This window comes from Corvus cornix, chromosome 9 (genome assembly GCF_000738735.6).
Source record: "Corvus cornix cornix isolate S_Up_H32 chromosome 9, ASM73873v5, whole genome shotgun sequence".
Classification (NCBI taxonomy): domain Eukaryota; kingdom Metazoa; phylum Chordata; class Aves; order Passeriformes; family Corvidae; genus Corvus; species Corvus cornix.
Window position 1 is genome coordinate 8,356,958 of NC_046339.1, and position 22,094 is coordinate 8,379,051.

A 22,094-nucleotide genomic window follows, 5' to 3' on the forward strand; every position below is an offset into this window, starting at 1 on the left:
CTGGGGTTAAACCACAGCAACTGGGAAGGGTCCCCATTTAGGTCAGCTCAAGGAGCACTGACTAGGCTGGTGTAAAACACAATCTTTCCCATGGAAAATGCTAGAGAGAAGCAAATGAGAGGACATGGCAACTGTCTGAGTTTGATCTGTTGGACCTTAAGATGGTGAGTGAATGCAATTCAACAGAATAGAGAAAGCATAATTTTCAGTCATACATATGAGGGAGAGAGAGAAAAAAACAGGGAGCAAGAGAGAGAAGCTTGGGCTTCATTACTCCTTTCTGTAATTTTAAACTTTTCTTAAGGTAATGAAACTAAAAGTTGTGTTATGAAGTTCAGTAGCAGAAGGGAAATTCCACTGCTGAATTGAACCTCAGGCTCATACAGAGTTGACAAAATGCTTGGTACATTTGAGGTGACCCCATTAAGGAGAATGGATTGAATAGAGACCAACAAATAGAACAAAGCTTCAAAAACACAGCAAAGAAAGAAACTGGTTTCAGAAATCATTTGTTACCATGACTTGGAAGTACCAAATATAATCACAGCGGGAAAAAAAAAAAACATTGCATTTTCATCTAGAACAAAACAACTTCAGCAATTATATGTGTGGGCATTTCTTGCTAAAGCTACAATCTGGATTTCATTCTTCAGTAGAAGAATGCCAGATGAGAGGAAACAACTTATTTAAAATTGCCCAGACGAGTATTACAGGTTTGACTCACTGACAGATTTATGTCTTTTCAGAGTACATTTTTTCCCACATCTCCTTTTCCAAAGGCTGTTCATCTGTTGCCATAGAGACCATTTCGAGTCTCTTCACTTCCACAGGCTCTATTCTGGGGGATCACTACTGCAGCTTCCCAGGCCACTCTGTCTGCGTCTTGTGCCCAGGAGCAGCCAAGGGAAAACAGTAAAGCAGAACATCTGCAGCCACACAATACCCAGCTGCTGGTAGCAGAAATACTTCCATCTTTTATCCACAAAGCCGGCGTGTAATTGGAAGGATAAGCTACAGCCACCCAGCACATGGAAATGTGGGCGTTGATCACGACTGCCACATCTACCAGGATGTTTTTTCATCATTTAAAGGGATCTGTCACATCAATCACAATCCTTTCCCCCCCCCCGGCCCCCCCCGGCTTTGCTGCGATGGATGTCATTAGAAATAATGGGGGAAAAAAAGGATTCACTGTCACTTCACTCCCGCACCAATAACCCTGAGCCTGCACACCTGGGGGAGCTGCTCGCACGGCAGCAGCGAGGACCGAAGCAGGTTTCAGTCCATAAAGGCGGAAGTGTCCGTCCCAGGACAGGCCCTGGCCAGCCTCAGGCTCTCCTGGGTTCCACTTCACCCGGGGGCGCTTCCAGAGCCTCCAGAGGCACCTCAGCCATCGGGGGAAGGGAGCAGGCCCTGCCTCAGGGCCACAAGAGGTCCCACCACACAGAGAGGTTCCTCCTCCGCTTGCTCTCGTACAGCGCTTGTTCTTTTGGGGGGGGGTCTTTTTGTTCTTTATTTCACGTTGGGAAAGGCGCAATAGTGAGGAAGAAGAAGAAGGAGAAGCGGCGGCGCGCGCCCGCCCTGAGGGGCCGCCCGCTCCGCGCTCCCCCCACCCCCGCCTCCTCAGGTACACCAGCGCGCGCAGCGTGACGTCAGTGCCCGCCCCCTCCCCGGCGGCGCCGCGCTCTGTGATTGGCTCCCGGCTGGCGGAAGCGGCCCCGCCCCCGTGCGCGGGCGGCTTGGCGGGAAGGGCCGGCGGGGCCTGGGGGCTCCGAGGTTGACGGGGCCGTGAGGAGGGTCCGGCACAGCCCGGCACAGCCCGGCACTGCCGTAGCCATGCAGGCCTTCCTCAAGGGCCCGGCCTCTAAAAGCACCAAGCCCATCGCTGCCAAGGAAAAGAGCGCGGCCGGGAGCAGCGGGGAGGGCAAGAGGACCAAACCCATCCCCTGGGTGGAGAAATAGTAAGGGATGCTCTGGGGCAGTGGGGTCGCTGGCCGTGAGAGGGGAGATTGGCTCTGGGGGGATGTAGAGAGGTAGTCGGTGCGTAGCAAAAGGGGTCGCAGGTGTGGGTGTAGGGAGAACAGCGTAACTTGCCTTGTTACGAGGTAATCCAGGACCTCGAGCTACTGTAAGTGCCCTTGTGGCTGGTACTGAGCAGAAAATACCTCTTGGCCATGTCAAGCAGTGCTGTTTCATCTCTGTGTTTTGGTGCATAAGTGCATTTAGTGCTTTGTGGTTTTTGAGAAACCTTTATTGCAAAGTGGTAAAATATTGCAATTCTGCTTCTAAAAACACTTCGGACAGGTGTTTACCACAGAAAAAGACAGCTTCCTGAGGAATTAGATCACTTCAGTAATACAGACCAGAGATATTAGACTTCCTGTTATGATTTTGATTTCGACTACAAAGTTCACTGTAATTCTTCAGTAACTGATGTAATCAGAAGGGGAAATGTTGTTTTTCTCAATTTCAGCTTTCCTATGAAACTTTGTTAGGTAATAAATTGTATTTAATGTCTTTTTATTTAGTCGTCCCAAAAATGTGGATGAAGTTGCCTTCCAGGATGAAGTTGTAGCTGTGCTGAAGAAGTCTCTGGAGGGTGCTGATGTGAGTGTAAAGACAACATCTACCTAATCAGCATTTTTAGACAGACACTTGAGTGGTAACAAAAATTTCTCTTTTCCAACTCAGCAAAGATCATTTTTACAGTGGTATTTCATGAAAAACCTTAGTGACTTCCTTGTGATATACTCTGTGTGATATATTCTGTTGTGGTGTATGTGTAAAGCTTCTTATATTTCCAGTCTTCTAAACACGGTGAAGTTGTCAGTTCCATGATGCAGTTTGGAATTTTTCTGGGGAAGCTCACATGGTAAACTTCTTGTAAATAGTTTCAAACCTGGAAAAGCTTTTGTTGTCTCCACACTGCTATTCCACTAGTACTTGTAACATTCATGTTTTTAGACAGGAGGAGGAAGTTTTTCTTTCATAGACAGGTCTGGATTGCCAGTCATTCCTAAACATTTCTAGTGATATATCAGTGCTTCTGTGCAACTGCTAAACATTCAAACTTTTGGCTAATGAGGGAAATTTAATTTATAAGTGCTAGGTCTCATGCTTGGATAGTGATTCCCAAACTTTTTGGGTTCAAGTTTCCAAGTAAGTCTCTTTGGCTTTAAAAAGCTAAGTATGGCAGTTGCAGGGTTGGCTTGTGTGACCTAAGAGTGTAGATGAGCAGAGCATTTGCAGTTGCATTTGTTTACTCTTGCATTTGCTTTTGGATAAAAATTTAGTAAATTTTTGGTATGTATGATGGTCATTTCTTCCATAGCAGCTGATGTGGAGGTGAAGGGGCTGAAAGGAGAAATAAAGTACGTAACCAAGAGATGGCTGTGCTTTTTTTCCAAATCTGAACAATTCCATCCTTTGTGCATACTGAGACTTTTTTCCTCCTTACCTAGGATGGTCACACTTGTGCTTCAAAAGCTGGTTCTGTTTTTATGGGCTGCAGGTTTGGTCTGCTCTGCAGTAATATGAGTCTGTTTCTCTCTGGAAATAATAATTTAATCAAAGCTTGCAAAAGCAGAAGTACCTTACTTGTTTGAGCGTATGAAACCAATATCAAACTGGTGCAACACAACTGCAAAAGATTTGCATTTCTTTCCTTATTTCCTGTCTCCATGTTCAATTTGCTTTGAGAATGGTCTTGTAATGTGACCTTATCAGGTAATGTTGTACCCCAGAAATCTGTGTTTCACCAGCAATGCTGCTGGATTACAGTATTTATAGAGTTGAGGTAATTAGGAAGGAACTGTTAACAGCAAAGGAGAAATGAGCTGCTGCCATCTATTCTGTCTGGACATATCAGTTGTGTAACATTGCTTAGGTGATGGGTTGGGAAGTTCTATTTTGAGCAACAGTTATTTAAAACCCTACAGCTTGTGGATCAGCAGTGTTTCTTGGATTCTGAGCCTGGTACACTTGTGTTGACTTTTGGCCTCCTGAGTTGAAAAGACAAATTATAGCTTCTCCTTATGGTTAGAGGCTCTGTATTTTGCCATAGCTACCCAAACTCAGCAAGGCATTTGAAAACAAAATCATGCAAGTACTTTAAAATACTTTGGTTTTTAAAAAATTTAAACATTTTTATTGTTTTCTTGAAAGGACTCATTCTGTCAAAGAGGCAAAAGTGTAATTTAAACTCTGAAGTGTCTGATACTTACTTCAGTAAGGACACATTAGTGCAGAGGTTCTTACTGAGTTTGGAGATCTGGTAAGATCAAAGAAGCAGCTGTGACAATGCTGTAGGTTTGAGTAATGTGCTTTATTTAAACCCTGGTGTTGGAAATGGAGAGTCAGTCCTCTGTCGATTGGCCTGTATTTGTGGGCCTTGATTTGGGAGCTGCTAAATGGAGCAGGACTTGTAACTCCCTATAACTTATACAGGACTTGTAACTCCCTAGAGGTTGTACACCTCCATCTGTAAGAGCACACATCATCCTATTATAAACTGGGGAGAGCAGAGTCCAAGGGGGTTTGAACTGGAGAAGTTGATTTCTGTCTGCCAGGACTGTTGATTTGTTGTTTTTTGGCAAAGAAACTGAAAATGGTCAGTCACAGTGTTCTTTAGTTTTCATTTGGCTCATGATACTTTAACAACTGAAAAGAGAGTTAGTATAGGATTATCATTGCAATTTACATCTTCACTTGTACTGAAACTTCTGGAAAAGCAGCTGAGATCTGCACTATATGTGGTAGCTTTCCCATGAGCAGAGTGATGCCTGCAGGTATCCTGCTTACTCCTGGCAAGCATGGAAAAATGGATAACCAGATCAGGTTGCAGTTTATTTAAAAATACTGCCACAGTTACATAAAGGATTAGGCTGTGCTTGGTGAAAAGTGGTGTAAATACTTCAGTGAGAAACCAGCATAAATGAGGTTGAAACAGAAACAGTGATAAAGTCAGGGTGTAATGGAATTAGGAAACAGATTCTAATTAAAACTTTTTACCTGCTTATGCTTTTTTTGAGGACACGTAGTGTGTGAATTAGCACAGAGGCATGAAATGATGAATCTCCTCACAAACATCAACCCTAGCAGTGTGCTAACCTAGCATGGAGACTGATGAATTTTCAGCTGTCATTCAGTACACTTTTCATCTCTGGAGCTGTCATAAAAGATAGAGGGGGATAATATTAGTAGTTAATGTTAGTAGGGGATGCTGCTTGCTTATTAGCAATTAGGGAAACAAGCAACAACTGATGGGCAGATAGAGAAGGCAAAACTTAGAATTTCAATCTGCAATCGATTTCCAGTCAATAAATGAATTTAATCTCTACTTTTAGAGTACCTACACAGTTCAGTCTGTGCTCTGTGTCTTGTCTTAGTTGTTAAAATGGGATGTTTGTTACCAAACTGATTGTCTCTATTTAATTTTCTGGTTATGGGGTGTGTACTCCTGCATTTTTCTCTGCTCTTTAGATGGTTTTACTGTTCCCATTCTGTCTGCATTACGTGCTATATTCAGTATAGAATTGTCTAATCTAATTTTAGTTGACTCTTTAAAAATAGAATGCTTATTAAGGGCTAGAAATCAAGTCAGACTGAGAGGTTTGTCTCCTTGCTATTGGTTGGAGGAAACTTTTGGATTCTTGTTTTAAGAATGTAGAAGTGGAACATCCTCTGTTGTCAAAGACAGCAGTTTTAAAGTGATAATTTATAAAAGTGATTGCTTGAAATAGTAATATAAAAAACTATCACTCCTGTGTCAACTGGAAAGCTTCTTGATTTCAGCCAAAATTCAGTCATGGCTTATACAAATTTGGCTTATGCCAGCCTTGTTCTTTGTGTTGCTCAGATGTATTTATGGAGAGCAACATACTGCCTCTCAGCTTTTGTTTTGCTGAGCTTCTCATAAGATAGGCTTTTCACTCCTTTAGTCATTTTTTCCAGTTTGGATTCATCATCCTTGTGTAGGGATGACCTGAACTGTGTGCAGCTAATTACCTGTTAGTATTAAAAATTTACATCTATATTAAAAGTGCACAGTTAGGACCACCATGTTACACGGACTTATACTGCTCCTCTGACACACAAAAAAACCCCAGCTTGTATTTTATTCCATCTAATGCATTTCAGGTATCTAGCAGATACTTAGTTATATTCTCAAACTGAGAGGTTTTTTTGCTTTGTGCTGCTAAATGTCATCCTATAATTATTACTGCAGTCTTTGCTGTGCTGCTTTGATCTTCCTGTCTCAGCATATTTCCTTAATGCAGTCGTGTTTTTCATGCTGAGGCCATTAATTAAATTATTTCAAAGATCAATTAACCTAATTTCTTTAAGAAATGCCAGTGGTCTCCTTTGAAAACTCCTTGGATGGGTGCAGGAATTTGCCGGGGCTGCGCAGTGCAGTGAGTTGTTGGGCCTGTCCCCGTGGTTGCTGTTGGGCTGTGCCTGCACTGCCCTTGCTGCACTCCAGCGTTCACAGCTGCCCTGTGCTCACTGCAGTGCAGTTGGTGGCAGCACAGAATCTTCAGCATGGCTGGACAAGGCACTCTGGGGAGCTGAGAAAGCAAAGGATGGTTTCATCTGTGCTGCTGGTATTATCCAGGCTGTTTAAGGCCATTCTTGAATAAATTTGGGTGTCACTGCAATCAGAACAGTAAGTTCTGTAGGCTTTAGTGATCTCAGGCATGCCCTGGAGTGTATATATAAAAATAAATATATGTTGTAATATCCATTTTGATAGGACATGGGATGATGCCACCAATAACATTTGTTCATGCTGTGCTATAAGCAGCACCTGTTTGTCCTCCTTTAGAGACCTAGAAGTGAAAGACTTGATGTTATTTACTGTGAGGAGTAGTTAGTTTCTGTTCTGTTAGGTGCTCAGATTGTCAGTAGGTTTTCCTGTTTGTGGATTTTTTATTTGCTTTTCTTACAAACGGTGCCTTGCTGTTTCAGCTTCCCAATCTGTTGTTCTATGGCCCACCTGGAACTGGAAAGACTTCCACTATTTTAGCAGCTGCTAGAGAACTGTTTGGGTAAGCTGGAATCAAGTTGCTTCAGTGTAATCAGCTGCCACATGTCTCCTAATCATGTGATGAAGTGCCTCTGGTCATTGCCTGCTCTTAGGTAGTTCTCAGCACTTCTTCAGGAATATCTTCATATTCTAATTCAGCTCTAACATAAGATTTCTTTCTCATTTGTCCTGTCACAAGTCACTGATTCCTGTTATCAGTATAGACTTCAGATTAGCAGCCATGTAACCCCCTAACAAAGAGTATGGGAAGAATATGGCTTGTGTATGCCTTACTGAACTTTGTAAAGGAATTCCAATTTTTATGGTTTATTTAGTAAGTTGTTAGATACACATAGATCTCAAAGTGCTTCATAAAATGTCTGAATTGTAATCTCTCTGTTATGCACTATTGAATTGTGTCTGGAAAGTAGTATTTGGGACTCAGACTAAAATTCAGCATGTATTCATTAACTCACTTGTAACGATTGGGGAGTTTTTGAGTACTGAACTCAGTGATCTATAAGCAAAAAACGATGAGAAGGTGGTTTGATGTTATGATCAAATGTAATGCTGAATTTAAAACCACCCCCATCCCATTTGTCATCTTTAATCTTTGACTCACTCTTTTTTGGAGAGAACCACGTCTACTTTAGTAATAGGAAGACAACTCCACATTGTGAGTCCATTTTAATTCCTGGGATTTAAAATCCAGTGTATTAATTGTTGGTTTGTTTTTTGGTTTTTTAAATGGAGTATAGCACTGCAGGTAAATATTGCATGTCTTCATGCATATTTCATTCTGGTAATACTGCTAGTGACTGTATTGTGGCATTTCACTTGTTATTTCACATTGTTCACGGGCTATAAGTAAAAAGGCAGATAATGCAGTGCCCTGAACTTACAAAGCCAACTTCCTCCTTTTTTTTTCCTGGTTAACTGATGCAGTTTTATACTTCATTGTTTTCTGTAGACTGGGAGGAGATTCTAAAAATAGCTAATGGAAATTCATACTTAACATTTTATGATCTCAACTTAACTGTCTTTTAACAATGTTATTTAGTAATGCTGATAAAAATAATCCCTGCCATTCAAAACAGCCAGAAGGGTTGTTGTTATATTTTATAACATCATTACAAGGGTTAGCAGCTAACATGTTGTAATAAAAATTTTGCAGGCCTGATTTATTCCGGCAAAGAGTCCTTGAGTTAAATGCTTCTGATGAGCGTGGGATACAAGTGATTCGGGAAAAAGTGAAGGCTTTTGCTCAGCTAACGGCATCTGGAAGCCGTTCAGAGTAAGTGCTGGATCAAACCCCTCCTGCTTAGGACAAAGCATGTGGTTGTTTTTGTTTCTAATATAAATGATGGGTCAGCACTGCCCAGAAGCTGGCAACACACAGTGCTTTGGCTGAGCTTTTACTTCATGGAATTTCACACTGGGGTTTGAATACCCAGGAGGATTTTTACTGGTGCTGTTAGCTTTGGAGGCAGACAGGGAAAACTCCGCAAGATCAAGACTTCTGGGTTTGGTCACATGTTGTTGCCTTTGCAGATGTTGTCTGACTAGCATAAAACAAATTCTTTGGGTAAATTGTGCTGGAAGGTACTTCCCTAGTCCTTCTAGTCTGCAGGAATTTCTAAAACATGGGTGTTGGTTTCTAGAAGGATTGTGGTGTTAGGTGATGAGAAGCCCAGTGCGGGTCAAGCCATGTGTATGGACTGTGGAAAGTAGGAGGAAGAAACTGCATGCCAAGACTGCCTGGCAAGGAATGATTTTATGTACTGAAATCAGTCTGTTGCAGTATTCTTGGGAGTTTAGGCAATCAGGAAGCCTGTAAAAAGAAGAGGTACATGAGATGTTAAAAGAACAAGCTTAGAGCATGCATTTTAGAGGACTTCTGTAGTGTTCAAGTCAACTCAGTCCCCCCCCATTATTACAAGTATTAGTCTTTAATCTAAAAATAATTTTTAAAAGATTGAACCTCTGAATCTGTTCTATTTATCAAGGATACATGCTTAAGTAAAATATTACTTGCTATTTGCAGTGATTTTTCTGTTTATATTTTTTGTTGTTTTTTTTTTCCTTGGTCTATTCATTGCATGTCTGCTGAATAACAGATTTCTAATTTTTCAGTGGTAAAATGTGTCCTCCTTTTAAAATTGTGATCCTGGATGAAGCAGACTCTATGACTTCAGCAGCCCAGGCAGCCTTAAGACGCACAATGGAAAAAGAATCTAAAACAACACGTTTCTGTCTTATTTGTAACTACATCAGCAGGTACCTGGAGTTCGTTGCTTATTTGGATTTGCTGTCTGGTCTTTAGTCTCTTTTTTTTTTGTCCCCTGCTTAAAAGTTGATACCTAATGTTCACAGTTTTCAGTTAATGGAGATGTCACCATGTGCATGCAAGCCTGAAGCAATACTTAGATCTCACTTTTTTTACAATGTTGCAGTTTTAGGGTTATTTAAACCTGAAGGTATTTTAAACCTTTTCTGCCTTTATAGCTTTGTCTGTGAGAACTTGACCCACACATTTATTTACCACTCTCCTTCCTTTCTTTCAGAATAATTGAACCTTTAACATCTCGGTGCTCCAAATTCCGCTTCAAGCCTTTGTCGGACAGTATCCAACAGCAGAGGCTGTTGGATGTTGCTGAGAAGGAACATGTGAAAATCAGTAATGAGGTAACTTCGTGTTGCCATGATTTACTGCTTAATCCAGTGCATAATTGCATGGCAGCAAAAGAGGCCAAGTCAGCATACTTTTCCAGGCAGCTCAACTGTATGAAATAAAATACATAAACTCATTTATTCTCCTTCCATAGATGAGATGAATTTTAAGTCATCCTAAAACCAGAGAAAAGTCCACCACCAGAGAAAACTGAAGCCAAACTGTAGGGCTTTTTGTTCTCTGCTGAGTGTACTGGCATTAAACCATGCTTCTTTCTGAAACTGCCAGCACACATTTGTGTTAGTGGAGAGGTTGCTTTGTAACTTGTGTATTGTGCTTGGCTCTGACAATCTGCTTTAGGCACTACTTGATGTTTTAAAATAACCGCTGAAAAAGTATACTGGATTTTAATTAACAGTGAACATTTAACATAGCTTTTTCTGACATTATTTTTCAGGCAGTATCCTACCTTGTGAAAGTGTCAGATGGGGACTTAAGAAAAGCAATTACTTTTCTTCAAAGTGCCACTCGCCTAATGGGTGGGAAGGAGATCACAGAGAAGATAATCACTGAAATTGCTGGGGTAAGCTGTGCCTTACAGTTTCTCCTGTAATTACTCTGAAAAACATTCTTGCTACCTCTATCTACCATTGCTCAAAGTTTGATTAAAAAATTGTTTTATACTCACTAGTACTGCAGCATGGTAATGATACACTATCTACCTGATTCTGTACACTTAATACATAGCAGGTTTCTAGCAACTTCTCCTGTAAATCATGGAAAATTGTAAAACAGTCTTATAATTCAAACTGAAGTTGAAATAGTCTGCCCATAAATGCAAAATGTGTTTCCTTTTGTGGGAGAGTAGATTAGAACATCTTTTTGGTGCTTTTCTGTATGTGTGTGTGTATGTATAGATCATTGCAATATTGGTTTGGAAGCACCACAGGGAAATGACTTCCAGTAGCAGCTCATTTTCAGCTTAATGTTCACAGTGACAAGGATCTGTGTGGGTCCTGCTTTTTAATGAAACAGCAGTGGTTTGTTCTAGAATGACATGGGTAATACTGAGAGGCACAGGAGAAACCTGAGAGAAAATGTGTTTAATAAAACTTGTGTGAAGGTGTTCCTATAGCAACAAAGCATCCCTGAAGAAGGAAATGTGAGATGAGGAGTTGAGGAGCTGAAAAATAAATGGGCTTTAATGATGGACACACTTCCCATGAGGGTGCTGCCATTATAGCTAACTGTAGAGTTTGGGAGCTTCTCACTTTGATGAAACCAGAGGCAATTGCTACTATGCAGAGTGTTACAGAACAATATTAAACAATTTTCACAGTGAAGTCATTGTTCAGTTTTGGGTATCTGTAAACCAGCTGGTATCTGAATAGATATTAAACATCTGAAACCTGGCAGTAATTGACTGTAATGATAGGAAAGAGAAGCATGAAGTTCCATTATTGAATGAATAATGCTTGTTTAAAGCAAAGGAACCCAATTTTACATCTTCATAAAAACTTGAAGTTCTTGGTCATACACAAGTTCTGTGACGCCAGAGTAACCTTAGTACAAGAGATTAATAAAGAAGCTTTGAAACCAAACTGTCCAGGCACTCAACCGACAGGAATGACAATGAGTGAAGGGGGAAATCGGCAACTCTTCCCTCCACAGAGTGACAAAATGGCATCTGTCAACTTTTTTCCTTCTGATTTATTGTCTAATCTTGATGCATTGCATTGGGCTTTTTTTGGATGTTGTTGGTGTGTCACTGGAAATAAAATTGATTTGCTGTGTTGTTTAGGTGTAGAATGGTCCAGAAAGCATTGGCTGATCTAACTGTTGAAGTATGTCCTCCTCTTGGTCAGTGTCCTGAATAAGCACCTGTGTGTTGGATTTAGGAAAGTGACTTTGACAGTCTATTGTTATGATATGATTTTTATTTTAATATCACCAGTATAGGATATATATCACAGCCTAGCTCTTTTAAAATTTATTTAGTCTGTCTCATATACTTGCTTGAAGTGGTTGGGTGTGTAGAGGAATGAAATCCTGAAATGGCCTTTGCCACAAACAGTTTGTATCTGTTACTGTAAGCATCAACACTGATTTTAAATTTACAGAGTTGAAATTAAGAAATGTCACTTCTTGTTACAGGTCATCCCTAAAGAAACAATTGATGAACTGCTGTTGGGCTGCCAGAGTGGTTCCTTTGAGAAACTGGAAACGCTGGCAAAGGTAGAGTTTTCTTAGTGCTTAGCCCGGGTATTTCTCTCAGTCACGGCCTGTGAATACCTTTGTTCCCATGCTACAGCTGAAGAATGTTTGGCCTCAGTCAGTTTGGATGCACATTTGGGAAGTCTCTTTTGCCAGTTAGGACTCCAGTCTTTCCCTTCTTAGTCAGAGCTGTCAAAGTTGCAAATAAATTTCCCTACCAATATGACTCTGGCTTTCTCCTGGGTTAAACTGATGGCATGTAGAGCTCTTTGGCTGAACAGAAAAATAAGGTTGCACAAACTCTATTTTCATAAACTTCTCTCTCCCTAAATGGCTTCACTGACCAGTGTTCTCAATACCTGATGTTTCTGTAATCGGGCACTACTGAGTTTTTTTCAAAGCTATCTTTAATTGCCATGGGTTTTATTTTATTAAAAAAGCTTTGGCCTTACAGATCTCTCAATGCTTGAGGCTATCAATGACCAGATGAAGAAAATAAATCATAAGTAGGTGGCCGTTTAAAATGTGATGGCTGTGAAACTGCCACATGATGCTGTGGATGCCAAGCCCTCCTAATTTTAGAATAGGATTGGGCACGTTCAGTGGAGGTTGTTAAATGTTTTAAATGTCTCATAAAATATCCAAGATTTAAATTGTCAGAAGCTGGAAGAATGTTTGGACAGAACTACTGCTCTGTGCCTGCCTTGCTCGTGCAGCCTTTCTGAGGTGCTCACACTGGGTCACTGTCAGGCAGGATGCAGGGCTGGGCTGTACACAGACTACTGAATTGTCCTCTGAAATGTGCAAGTTCCATACTGAAGTGCAGTGCAGTCTCTCAGTTCAGAATTTTTCAAAATTGTTTTTCCAGTTTGTGGTGTTTCTGCTGCTGAATTACTTCCGTTTTCCTCTCTTTCTGTGCAGAATCTCATCAATGAGGGGTTTGCTGTTGCTCAGCTTGTAAACCAGCTGCACGACACAGTTGTGGAGAGCGAAGATTACAGCGACAAGCAGAAATCTGCCATAGTTGAGAAACTTGCAGTAAGTCTAGCTTGAGTTTAAAAAAACAAAACACATTAATCTCCACAGGTTAATTTTTGTTTGTAGAGTCTCTCCCAAGAAGTAGTGATGATTTGATTTTTTTTTAATTCTGAATGCTTCCTGGTAGAAGGTAAACTTTTGTCCTGAGAAATGTCATGAGAAGGGATTGAAATCTAGTTAAGTGAATTATTATCTGTATTATGTTGTTCTAGTGGATTCGATCAAGACAGTTGTGGGTGTGGTTGTTTTGGGTTTTTTTAATATAACGTGGGAGGGAAAATTAATATGAGAATAAGTCAGCGCTTAAAAAACAGTTAGAAGCTGCAAAATGCATGTTTTTTGTCCTGGTGCATAAAATACGCCTTTCCAAAAAGAAAAAGTTCACTAACTTTCTCCATTTTGATGAAGAAGGAAAGCCAGCTGTGGTGGAGGTTTTGCTGAAGTCACTGCAGCCAGGCAGGGGGTGTGGATGTCCTGCAGTGATGCTCCTGGCAGGGGCTTGGAGGGCCAGTGCCACATCCCTTTGTGTATGGAACTGTCATGTGGTGGCCTCCTCTAGGAGATGAGCTGGAGGCTGGAGAGCTCATTGTTCCCAGCCCAGGTGGGAGGGGGGTGTGACGTGACTGCTGGAGAAATCTGTGCCGATTAACAGCTGGCAAATTTCTTGTTCTCCACTGTACCCCAAGACACAGCTGCCTTGAGCATCGCCATTTTAGAGGGTTTTCCCTTGTCTGTTCTGTCTGCAGGAAGTGGACAAATGCCTGGCAGATGGTGCTGATGAGTTCTTGCAGCTGATGAGTCTCTGTGCCCTTGTGATGCAGCAGCTCACACAGAACACCTGACTCCTCCAGCAGCCCTTTGTTCCAGGGCTGGCTGGGGCTCTCAGAGCAGGGACCTGTGTGCTTTTGTACTGTTTTTTGCAATAAAAGGACTGCACTGCAGTTGGAAAACCTCAGGCTGGAATATTTGATTCAATTTTTTTACAGTGGGTAAAGAGCAGAGGGGTCAGTGATGCTCCTACTGTGCAGTTCACTGTTGTGCACTTAACCTGGAAACAACTGTATCAAAAGTGAGCATATCCATACAAACAAGTTGTTATCAGCTGCAAGCAGAGACAGAAGGGTTGTTATTCCTTTCAGCCTGTATTGGCTTTGAATAGGCTGACTTGGCAAAATGATCACATCCCTATAGAACACAGGTTCAGGCTGAACCCAGCTCCTAAGGAAGCACAACGCATGCCTCCACCATCTTGTGTCTGATCCTTTAGGGTTACACATGGCAAAAATGACCTAACTAGTAAACATGTTTCAACTTTTGTTCCATTCAAGTTATCCAAGAAAAAAATGTCCAGCAAAGGGTAGGTCATGTTCTGAATATGTCACTTAGATTTCCTGTCATCTCACTCCATTCTTGCTCATGAACCACTTAAAGGTGTGACCTGGATGAACACAGCTCCCAGTGGCTGAGCATTCTTTGGGACATACCCTTTCAGAGATGCTGTTTTGAGCACCTGTCCCACCTTCCTGAATGGTTTTGGGGGGGGAGGGGGAAAGGTGCCCTTGGACAGCTATTAAGCACAAATGAGGCAGTGCAGAGCTTTTTCATCAAGCCAGCACCAATTTTCAAGTGAGCCATTTTCTACTCTGATGAAAGGGTGTTCCAGTGTTAAGGACACAGGTCCAGCACCCCAGAGCTGTGTCACCCAGGGACACACTGGCACTTGAAGCTCACCCTGTAGTAGTCCAGAACCAACCCTGCAGTTAATGACAAAGTGCAGCAGCTCTGGGCACAAACACAAGGCTGCAGCAGTTGCCACCTTCAGCTCCCATCCTGCAACAGAGCAGGCTGCTGTCACCCTCCCCTCAACCCAAGAAGCAACTATTTACAATTTAAGTGAATATAGAAGTATTTTATTGAACATTCAAACTTCATTAAGACATGTGCAATATGGCAAATTTTACTGGGTTTAACCCTAACTAAGACAATAGTATGATTGCTTGCTTGCTGGGGCTTAGCAACAGGGTCCAGATCACACTTACCACTAATTAAATACTTTATTGAATAAATACATATGAAACAAAAATGAATTTTAATGCTCTTATAAAAGTTTAGAGATTTTGAAAGGCCTTTCCAATTTAATCTGAGGTGTAAGTACATACAATAAAGGAAGGTAGGCTAGTTTAACATAATTGGCTGACTTTATACAGCACTTATATCTTTTAGTCCATAAGTAAATTATTAAATGATAAAGAACATCTAATACAACCACTTCTATGGAACTAGGAAATAAATTTCTAATAAAGAAAAAATTTACAGACCCCATGACTTTCCACCCAACCCCAACAGTCTAACCCTAAAGTGGACAAAGCCAATGGCTTTCCCCACAAGAGCTCACGACAGAAAGTCGCTTCTCTTTTCAAAAATCTGTATTTCTGATCCGTAATGAGCATTGAGACAAGATTCAATATATCCCCGAAGAAAGAAGCACAATGCGCGTTGTGAATCGCCTATTCAGCAACAGCGAGCACTGGATTCACAACCACCTCATCCCGGGGACTAAATGAGATCAGCCACATTCATCGGCATCTCCTCCACTGTAGTATTGTAGAAAGTCTCAATGTCTCGCAGGATCCTCTTGTCCTCTTCAGTGACAAAATTGATAGCCACACCTTTTCTGCCAAAACGGCCACCCCGGCCAATTCTGCACAAAAAGAGAACACATTTACACCCAAGTTAACCTCTCCCATCTGCTTTATGTGTTTGCAAGATCCATTCATTAACTGCTGCTCTTATCTGCCACAGGCCAGTCTATGCTGCCTTAACAGGACCAGCTGCCACCCAAGTCACATCTGGTCAGGAAAAACCAGCAGCTGGTGCCAGCAGGTCCATCCCGTGGCAGGCAGCAGGGCACACACGGTTACTCTTTGGCTGCAAAGCAAGATCTTTATTTAATGCTCGGTGCTGTGTTCTGAGGTCCTGGGTCAGTCTCCCTCCCCTCTGGTTACAGTGCACACCCACCCCTCATGCATCCACTCCCAAGCACAGAGCACACAGAGGACAGGCTGTTGTTTTAACAATCAGACTGTTACCAAGTTCATCCAATTACATCCAATAAGATGGAACAGCACACTGAATTTCAGAATTTTAATTCAACCTAACTGTTTCCAGTGGGAAAACTTAGGGTTTTTGTTGGTTTTCTTTAGAGAGCAAAATCCAAGTTCAACATTTTTGTCTAAGCCCACATCAGTTACTGACACACCAGTGCATGTGGTTTAGTTTACATCCACCATGGGCTCCACCTTCCTACAGACTGCACAATAGAGCACCTTGCCAGCAAGAGCTAAATACACAGAAAGGGCTCACAAAACTTAGGGGATAACCATGACAAAATAAATAAATAAATACCAACTCGCTCTTTATTCAAACTGTGCCGCTTACGAATCCACGTCCTAAATTACGCCGTCGTTTCTGAGCACCATCTTGTGTCATCAACTGCTGCTATCGACTCCTGTATTTTTTTACATCAAGTAATAAAGCACAGTTTACTTAATTTAGGGACAGTCACTAGAAGCAGTTAACTAAACCTAGGGAAATAAACTGCTACCAGGAGACACACACCACAGAGAAGAATCCCACTAAGAAGCCACTAAGAGCAAGCATGGCACACACAACATGGACACAGCTAAACCTGTGCAAGAGAAGACAGCCCTACACAATTATTTTTCTCAAGTAGAAAGGTCTGGCTTGTCACTGAGCAGCAGCAGCAGCAAGTCCAGATCAGCCAGAACCCCAGATCAAGCTGACCCTGCTGTCAAGATGCTGCACCAGTAACACTGTCACACTCGTACATCACAGCCTACATGACAAAAGACAGTTCAGTCACTGGCATTTTCCCCACACCTCCAAGGTTCATCAGCCATCACTGAACCTGTTACACAACTAAGTTTTCCCACTGCTTTAAGTGTTCAAAAGTTCTGCTCCTCCCTCGGTTCAGAACCACAGCTGTGCAAGGCAAGGCTTTGTTTAAAGCCAATGCACAAGTGGTTTTATTCCCTGCTAGCTCTGAGCAGTTTATGCATGGATGCCAAGACCTCTGGTTTGGTGAGGACTACAGGATCAGGTGAGGAGGGTGTGTGCCAATGCCCACATCCAGCACAGCACAGGGACTGACTGGGGGGCAGAGCCGACTGACCTGTGAATGTAATTCTCACGATTGGTCGGCAGGTCGTAATTGATAACCAGGGACACTTGCTGCACATCAATGCCACGAGCCTGCAAAGCAACACCAAGTCTTTAATGTCAGTCAGGGGCTTTTTTCAAATTTATGTATCTCAGGCTTTTGTCAAGCACATCATTAGTTGTGAACTACAACTGTGCAGTCCACAGTGGAGCATGCATGGTCTTTGCTCTTCCAAAAAGCTCCCAACAGTTCAGGTTACAAAAACCATCACTGAATTATGAAGCTTTTGGGACAAGGCTGTAACAGGAGCATGTTCCAATGTAAGACAATGCTCACCAGCAAGTCAGTGGTGATCAGGACACGGCTGGACCCTGATCTAAACTCTCTCATGATAACATCCCGTTCCTTCTGGTCCATGTCACCATGCTGGAGAATTAAAACAAAAAGTTGCAATTAGTACAGCTCCAATGCTCCAAACCAGGATGTCCTTTAAAGAACAAAGGTATGTATGAAACCCAGCGTCCCTACCTGCTGTGGGAACGAAGCAGGTAGGGATAGAAAGGAAGCACTTTACTTTAAGCAGGGGGAACGATAATACAGCACTGCACAGCTATATTATAACTTTCCTGCTTCTCACTGGTATCTCCTCATCACCATTTCTTTTCCAGTAAATACAGGGCATTTCAGAAGTGATTGGAAGTAAGAATTCTTACCAGAGCTGAGACTGTGAAGTCCCTGGCATGCATTTTCTCCGTAAGCCAGTCTACTTTTCTCCTTGTATTCAGGAAAATAACAGCCTGTGTAATGGTCAGTGTCTCATACAGATCACAGAGAGTATCCAGCTTCCATTCCTGAGCAAAACAAAGATCAGGAAATGCACCATGACACAGACAGCTCAGTACATAAGAACAAGGAATAAAAAAACCTCAAATACAATAACCAATTAAGCATGCTCTTGCACACTATTATATTCAGTATAACCTGGAAACAAAGTCAAGTTTTTCCATCAATTGTTGCACCAAATCTTCAGACACAGGACACTGGACATTAAGAAAGAGGTCCACCCTAGTCCTTTTTGATCTAGTGCATAGTTTTTCTTCTTCTTGCATTTACTCTACTAGCATTATTGCAGAAACCAAAGCTCAGCCTTGGTTTCTGCAATTTTAGTACAGTGCTTTAACAAGAAGGTAAGATAACCTTACTCCTCCTACCAGAGCAATTATAACCAATACCAACCTCTCTCTCAACATTAATGTAGAACTGCTTGATACCCTCCAGAGTCAGTTCTTCCTTCTTCACCAAAATACGGATGGGATCTCTCATGAACTTTTTGGTCACTTCCAACACATCCATTGGCATTGTAGCTGACAGCAATACAACCTAGAATATATTATTGTGTGTTAGCACATACCCTGTACAATAGTTTTCATTTGTACTACTCAGTTATCAGCTACACTGTAACCAAATCTGCATCCATCACTTTAACCATGTAAAAACTTTTTACCTGGATGTTTGTGCTTAGTTTTTGAAAGATCTCATAAATTTGATCCTTAAATCCACGGCTCAACATTTCATCAGCTTCATCCAAAACAAACATTTTGATCCATTTCGGTGCTATTGGAAAAAGAGCAGCATCTCATGAAGTTTCAGAAACACACAATCCTTTACAAACATCATGCTCCTTTAGTACTAAGCTTTCCAGCACAACTCTCTACAGCGAGAACAAATACACTAAAGCTCTTAGTGGGTATGAGGCCTCCAGGGAATTTATTAGCAAGAGCACAATGAGATTGATACTTACAAAGATAGCGCCTGTTTAACATATCAAACACACGCCCTGGAGTTCCCACCACGATGTGCGGAGCCTCAGCCTGGAGTTTCTGCATTTCATTGCGCACATTTGTACCGCCAATACAAGCGTGGCATGTTGCTCCCATGTAGTCTCCAAGGGCCAGGATTACCTTCTGAATCTAAAATAGAACCTTCCATTAGTAGTTCGTAGGACAGTAAAACTTAAGCCCCATTATCACTGGCTTTTATGGACTCTGGAAGCCAAGACACCAACTGAGGACCATGCAGCTCTTGGAACTGAGAGCTGCTAAAATGACTTTGCCCAACTTCACATAATTCAAGTTGCTCACTAGGAACCACAAGGCAGAGGAGCACTTAAGTAATATTTGTGTCCTTACTGGTTGGACTTGCTGATTGAGTGACTGCCCTGAGACAATTCCTAAGCTGAAAGCAGGGCCACCAGAAGTGAGCTCAAGCTCTCAGCTGCTCAGGCATGCACAGTAAGCACCTGGACAATCTTCTGTGAACACTCCAAGGGCACCACTATAAGCCAGGTTTCAAAACAAGCCTCACCCTCAACAACAGCTTTAGAGCAGAACAAAGGCATAACATTCTGATCAAAGGCTCTTATTCCATTGATTTTTTGGATTTTTTTTTTTCTGATTTAGAATGTTTAACTTTACCTTGAAGAACTGTCACATACCAATGGCTATTCAGTATATTCTAATTGAAAGTGACAGTAAGATTTTTACTTTAAGGTTGGTTCAATGTTGCACTTTAAGACCCCACATTCCTGATACATTTATCTTAAAAATTCAAGTGTTACTTAAGTTTTGTTGCCACACACCCACTTAGCATAACAGAATACCAAGCCTTGAAGGTGAAAGAGACATGCAATTATGTTGTCAGGAAAGCATACAAAGATACAAAACCATTTAAGTAACCAAATGTGCACTGCAATTTTCATGTTGCACAACTGCACTCAAGTTTAAGTAACTTTTAAACAAGTAATTTTTTTGTTTCCAATCAGAACTGTGCTTTAGTAATTTTGCTATTCTGCTGAAGACGCTCCCTCTGCTTTACACACAGCACAGCAGCTGGCTCCTGCACCCCTGCCCCAGCACACCCTCCATGTGCATCAACTCAGCTCCTCAAGGAGGCAGAGAACTTGTGGGACAGAAGCCAGTTTGTATCCTCCATTACTTCACACAAGAAGGGTTCTGAATAGATATTAATTACAGCCCCTTCGTTACAGAAATCTGGTAATGTTGTCTCACAGTTGTGAAACCTGAAACCTATGCAACACACAAGGTTTTTTTGGTTTGGTTTTTTTTTTTTTAAACTACACTATCAATACCTGTTGAGCCAGTTCTCTGGTAGGGGCCAATACTAGTGCCTGGGACTCCTTGAGATCAATCTCCAACTGCTGCAGGATGGAAATAGCAAATGTGGCTGTCTTGCCAGTACCTGACTGAGCTTGAGCAATCACATCATACCCTAAAAAAAGTAGGATACACATTTACTGCTCCCACACGGGTCATTTATGTTAGTTTTATTTAATTCCCCTTGAAGTAAGTGATCAGTACTAAAGAGTTCTCTCCATTTCAGGTCAGTCCCGAAAGATGGTGTACCATCATATCACTTTTCCAATGAAGATTAAAAATAGCTATAACTACATACTAATAAAACAACATATGCATTTTACAATACTTTCCTAACTATCCGATGTTGATATTAATGAATCGATTGCATACCTTTGATGCAAGGAATAATAGCTCTCTGCTGAATAGCTGAAGGCTTCTCAAAACCATAAGCATAAATGCCCCTCAGAAGGGATTCTTTTAAATTCATATCATCGAAATTGTCAACAATCTCATTCCAATTGCTCTGTAATGAAGAAAGCATAGAAAATAATAAATTCAGTACCCGTGTCCACCAGCGTATAAATTCTCAGGTCAGTTCGTAAGTGCTCACCTCGATGACACCATCGGGCTCCATTCCCTCTGGGCCGCCATGGTCTCTGCCATGAAAGAGAACACGCTGTTAAGCACAGCAGCAACCACCACGCAGAAGGCGAGCTGACACCCCGGCTGCGAAAGCGGCGGGACCCGTGACAGATTATTCCAGCAGGTGCTCTGAGCTTCTACCAATGGGAAAACTCCTACCCCTCTCCCTCAGTGGCTTGGGTGCCACCAAAGCCCATCCCCAGCTCCCGGGGCCGGGCCCGATACCGCGGGCACGGCTGCACCGAGCGCGCGCTCCCGCGGCAGCGCGCGAGGGGGGGGCGGGCGCGCTCCCGGCGCTGCTGCGGATCCCCCTGCCCCGCCCCGCCGGGGAACTCTCGCGAGAGCTCCACCCCTGGGATTGCGCAAACCGGGCGCTGCGGGCGGACGGCGCCGGACGATCGCCCGGGGGGGCCTCCCCCTCCCCCCCCCAAAAAATATAATGGTCTCTCCCTCAGCGCGGCCCGAAACCCGGGGCGAAGAGACGGCACGAGGGAAAAGAGAATGTCAATTAAAAAACCCCCAGAAAGGCATCTGAACTACAATTCAGCTGTATACGAATTTATTTCGATAAAGTCCTTTTCAGGGCTGACTAGACTGCTAAAAAAGCCGGTAACGAAAACCGAGCCCCGAGGACTAGAGCTAAACCGTTGCTGAACCGAGAGCAAGGGGAGCGCAGGGACAGAAACGTCTAGAACGGGAGGGGCCAGGGCGCAGGGCTGATTGACCGCAGCGCCCTACCTCCCCCAGAGCGCTCCAGCTCGCACCACTCCCTCTCTTTAGACTTTTTCCTCTCTCGCCGGCCGCCCCCACATAATCCACGGAGGCCCCAAATGAGGAAAGGACCCAGGCCCCCCGCCATACCTGCTATAATCCGCGGAGCCCCCTGACATGTTCCGACCACCAGCTCTGTCCTCAACTGAAAAGGCAAGCCCTACGCGGCGCCCGCCTTATATACCCGCCCTGCTGCCGGACTCGTTGCGCTCTGCTCTGCGCATGGATATATATCTCATGCCACAACCAAAAAAGCACGAACCCCCCCCGGATTAAGCCCTCTGTCCTAAGAGAGTCCCGTCACGCGACTGTCTGAGTTAATCCGAAGGTTGTGTATGAACCTCTCGGGTCTGCGAGGTTAAGTTGAACATGGAACTACTTTTTTTTCCAGGGCGCGGA

At 42.7% G+C, this 22,094-nt stretch overlaps 2 protein-coding genes and 3 non-coding genes across 5 annotated transcripts; 1 reads left to right on the forward strand and 4 right to left on the reverse strand.

The window, feature by feature from the left end:
- Window positions 1-1,719: 1,719 nt before the first annotated feature.
- RFC4 (replication factor C subunit 4) lies at window positions 1,720-13,902 on the forward strand. The gene is made up of 10 exons (XM_010397296.2): window positions 1,720-1,961; window positions 2,529-2,607; window positions 6,967-7,046; window positions 8,199-8,318; window positions 9,158-9,301; window positions 9,589-9,709; window positions 10,153-10,278; window positions 11,850-11,930; window positions 12,831-12,947; window positions 13,694-13,902. Exons 1-10 carry the CDS (start codon window positions 1,837-1,839, stop codon window positions 13,787-13,789), a joined length of 1,089 nt encoding a protein of 362 aa, XP_010395598.1. The 5' UTR covers window positions 1,720-1,836; the 3' UTR covers window positions 13,790-13,902.
- A 933-nt stretch (window positions 13,903-14,835) lies between these two features.
- On the reverse strand, window positions 14,836-21,896 carry EIF4A2 (eukaryotic translation initiation factor 4A2). The gene is made up of 11 exons (XM_039556838.1): window positions 21,786-21,896; window positions 20,893-20,938; window positions 20,673-20,805; window positions 20,276-20,415; window positions 18,929-19,097; window positions 18,632-18,741; window positions 18,364-18,507; window positions 17,841-17,978; window positions 17,464-17,553; window positions 17,140-17,219; window positions 14,836-15,648 (listed from the first exon to the last, which is right to left on the reverse strand). The coding sequence occupies exons 1-11, from the start codon at window positions 21,812-21,814 to the stop codon at window positions 15,504-15,506; spliced, it is 1,224 nt and encodes a 407-aa protein (XP_039412772.1). The 5' UTR covers window positions 21,815-21,896; the 3' UTR covers window positions 14,836-15,503.
- Window positions 17,632-17,759, reverse strand: LOC120410503. The gene has a single exon (XR_005602705.1). It is a non-coding gene; the product is annotated as a small nucleolar RNA SNORA63 (small nucleolar RNA).
- On the reverse strand, window positions 18,136-18,316 carry LOC120410511. The gene has a single exon (XR_005602713.1). It is a non-coding gene; the product is annotated as a small nucleolar RNA SNORA81 (small nucleolar RNA).
- LOC120410513 lies at window positions 20,492-20,562 on the reverse strand. Its single transcript, XR_005602715.1, has one exon. It is a non-coding gene; the product is annotated as a small nucleolar RNA SNORD2 (small nucleolar RNA).
- Window positions 21,897-22,094: the final 198 nt, after the last annotated feature.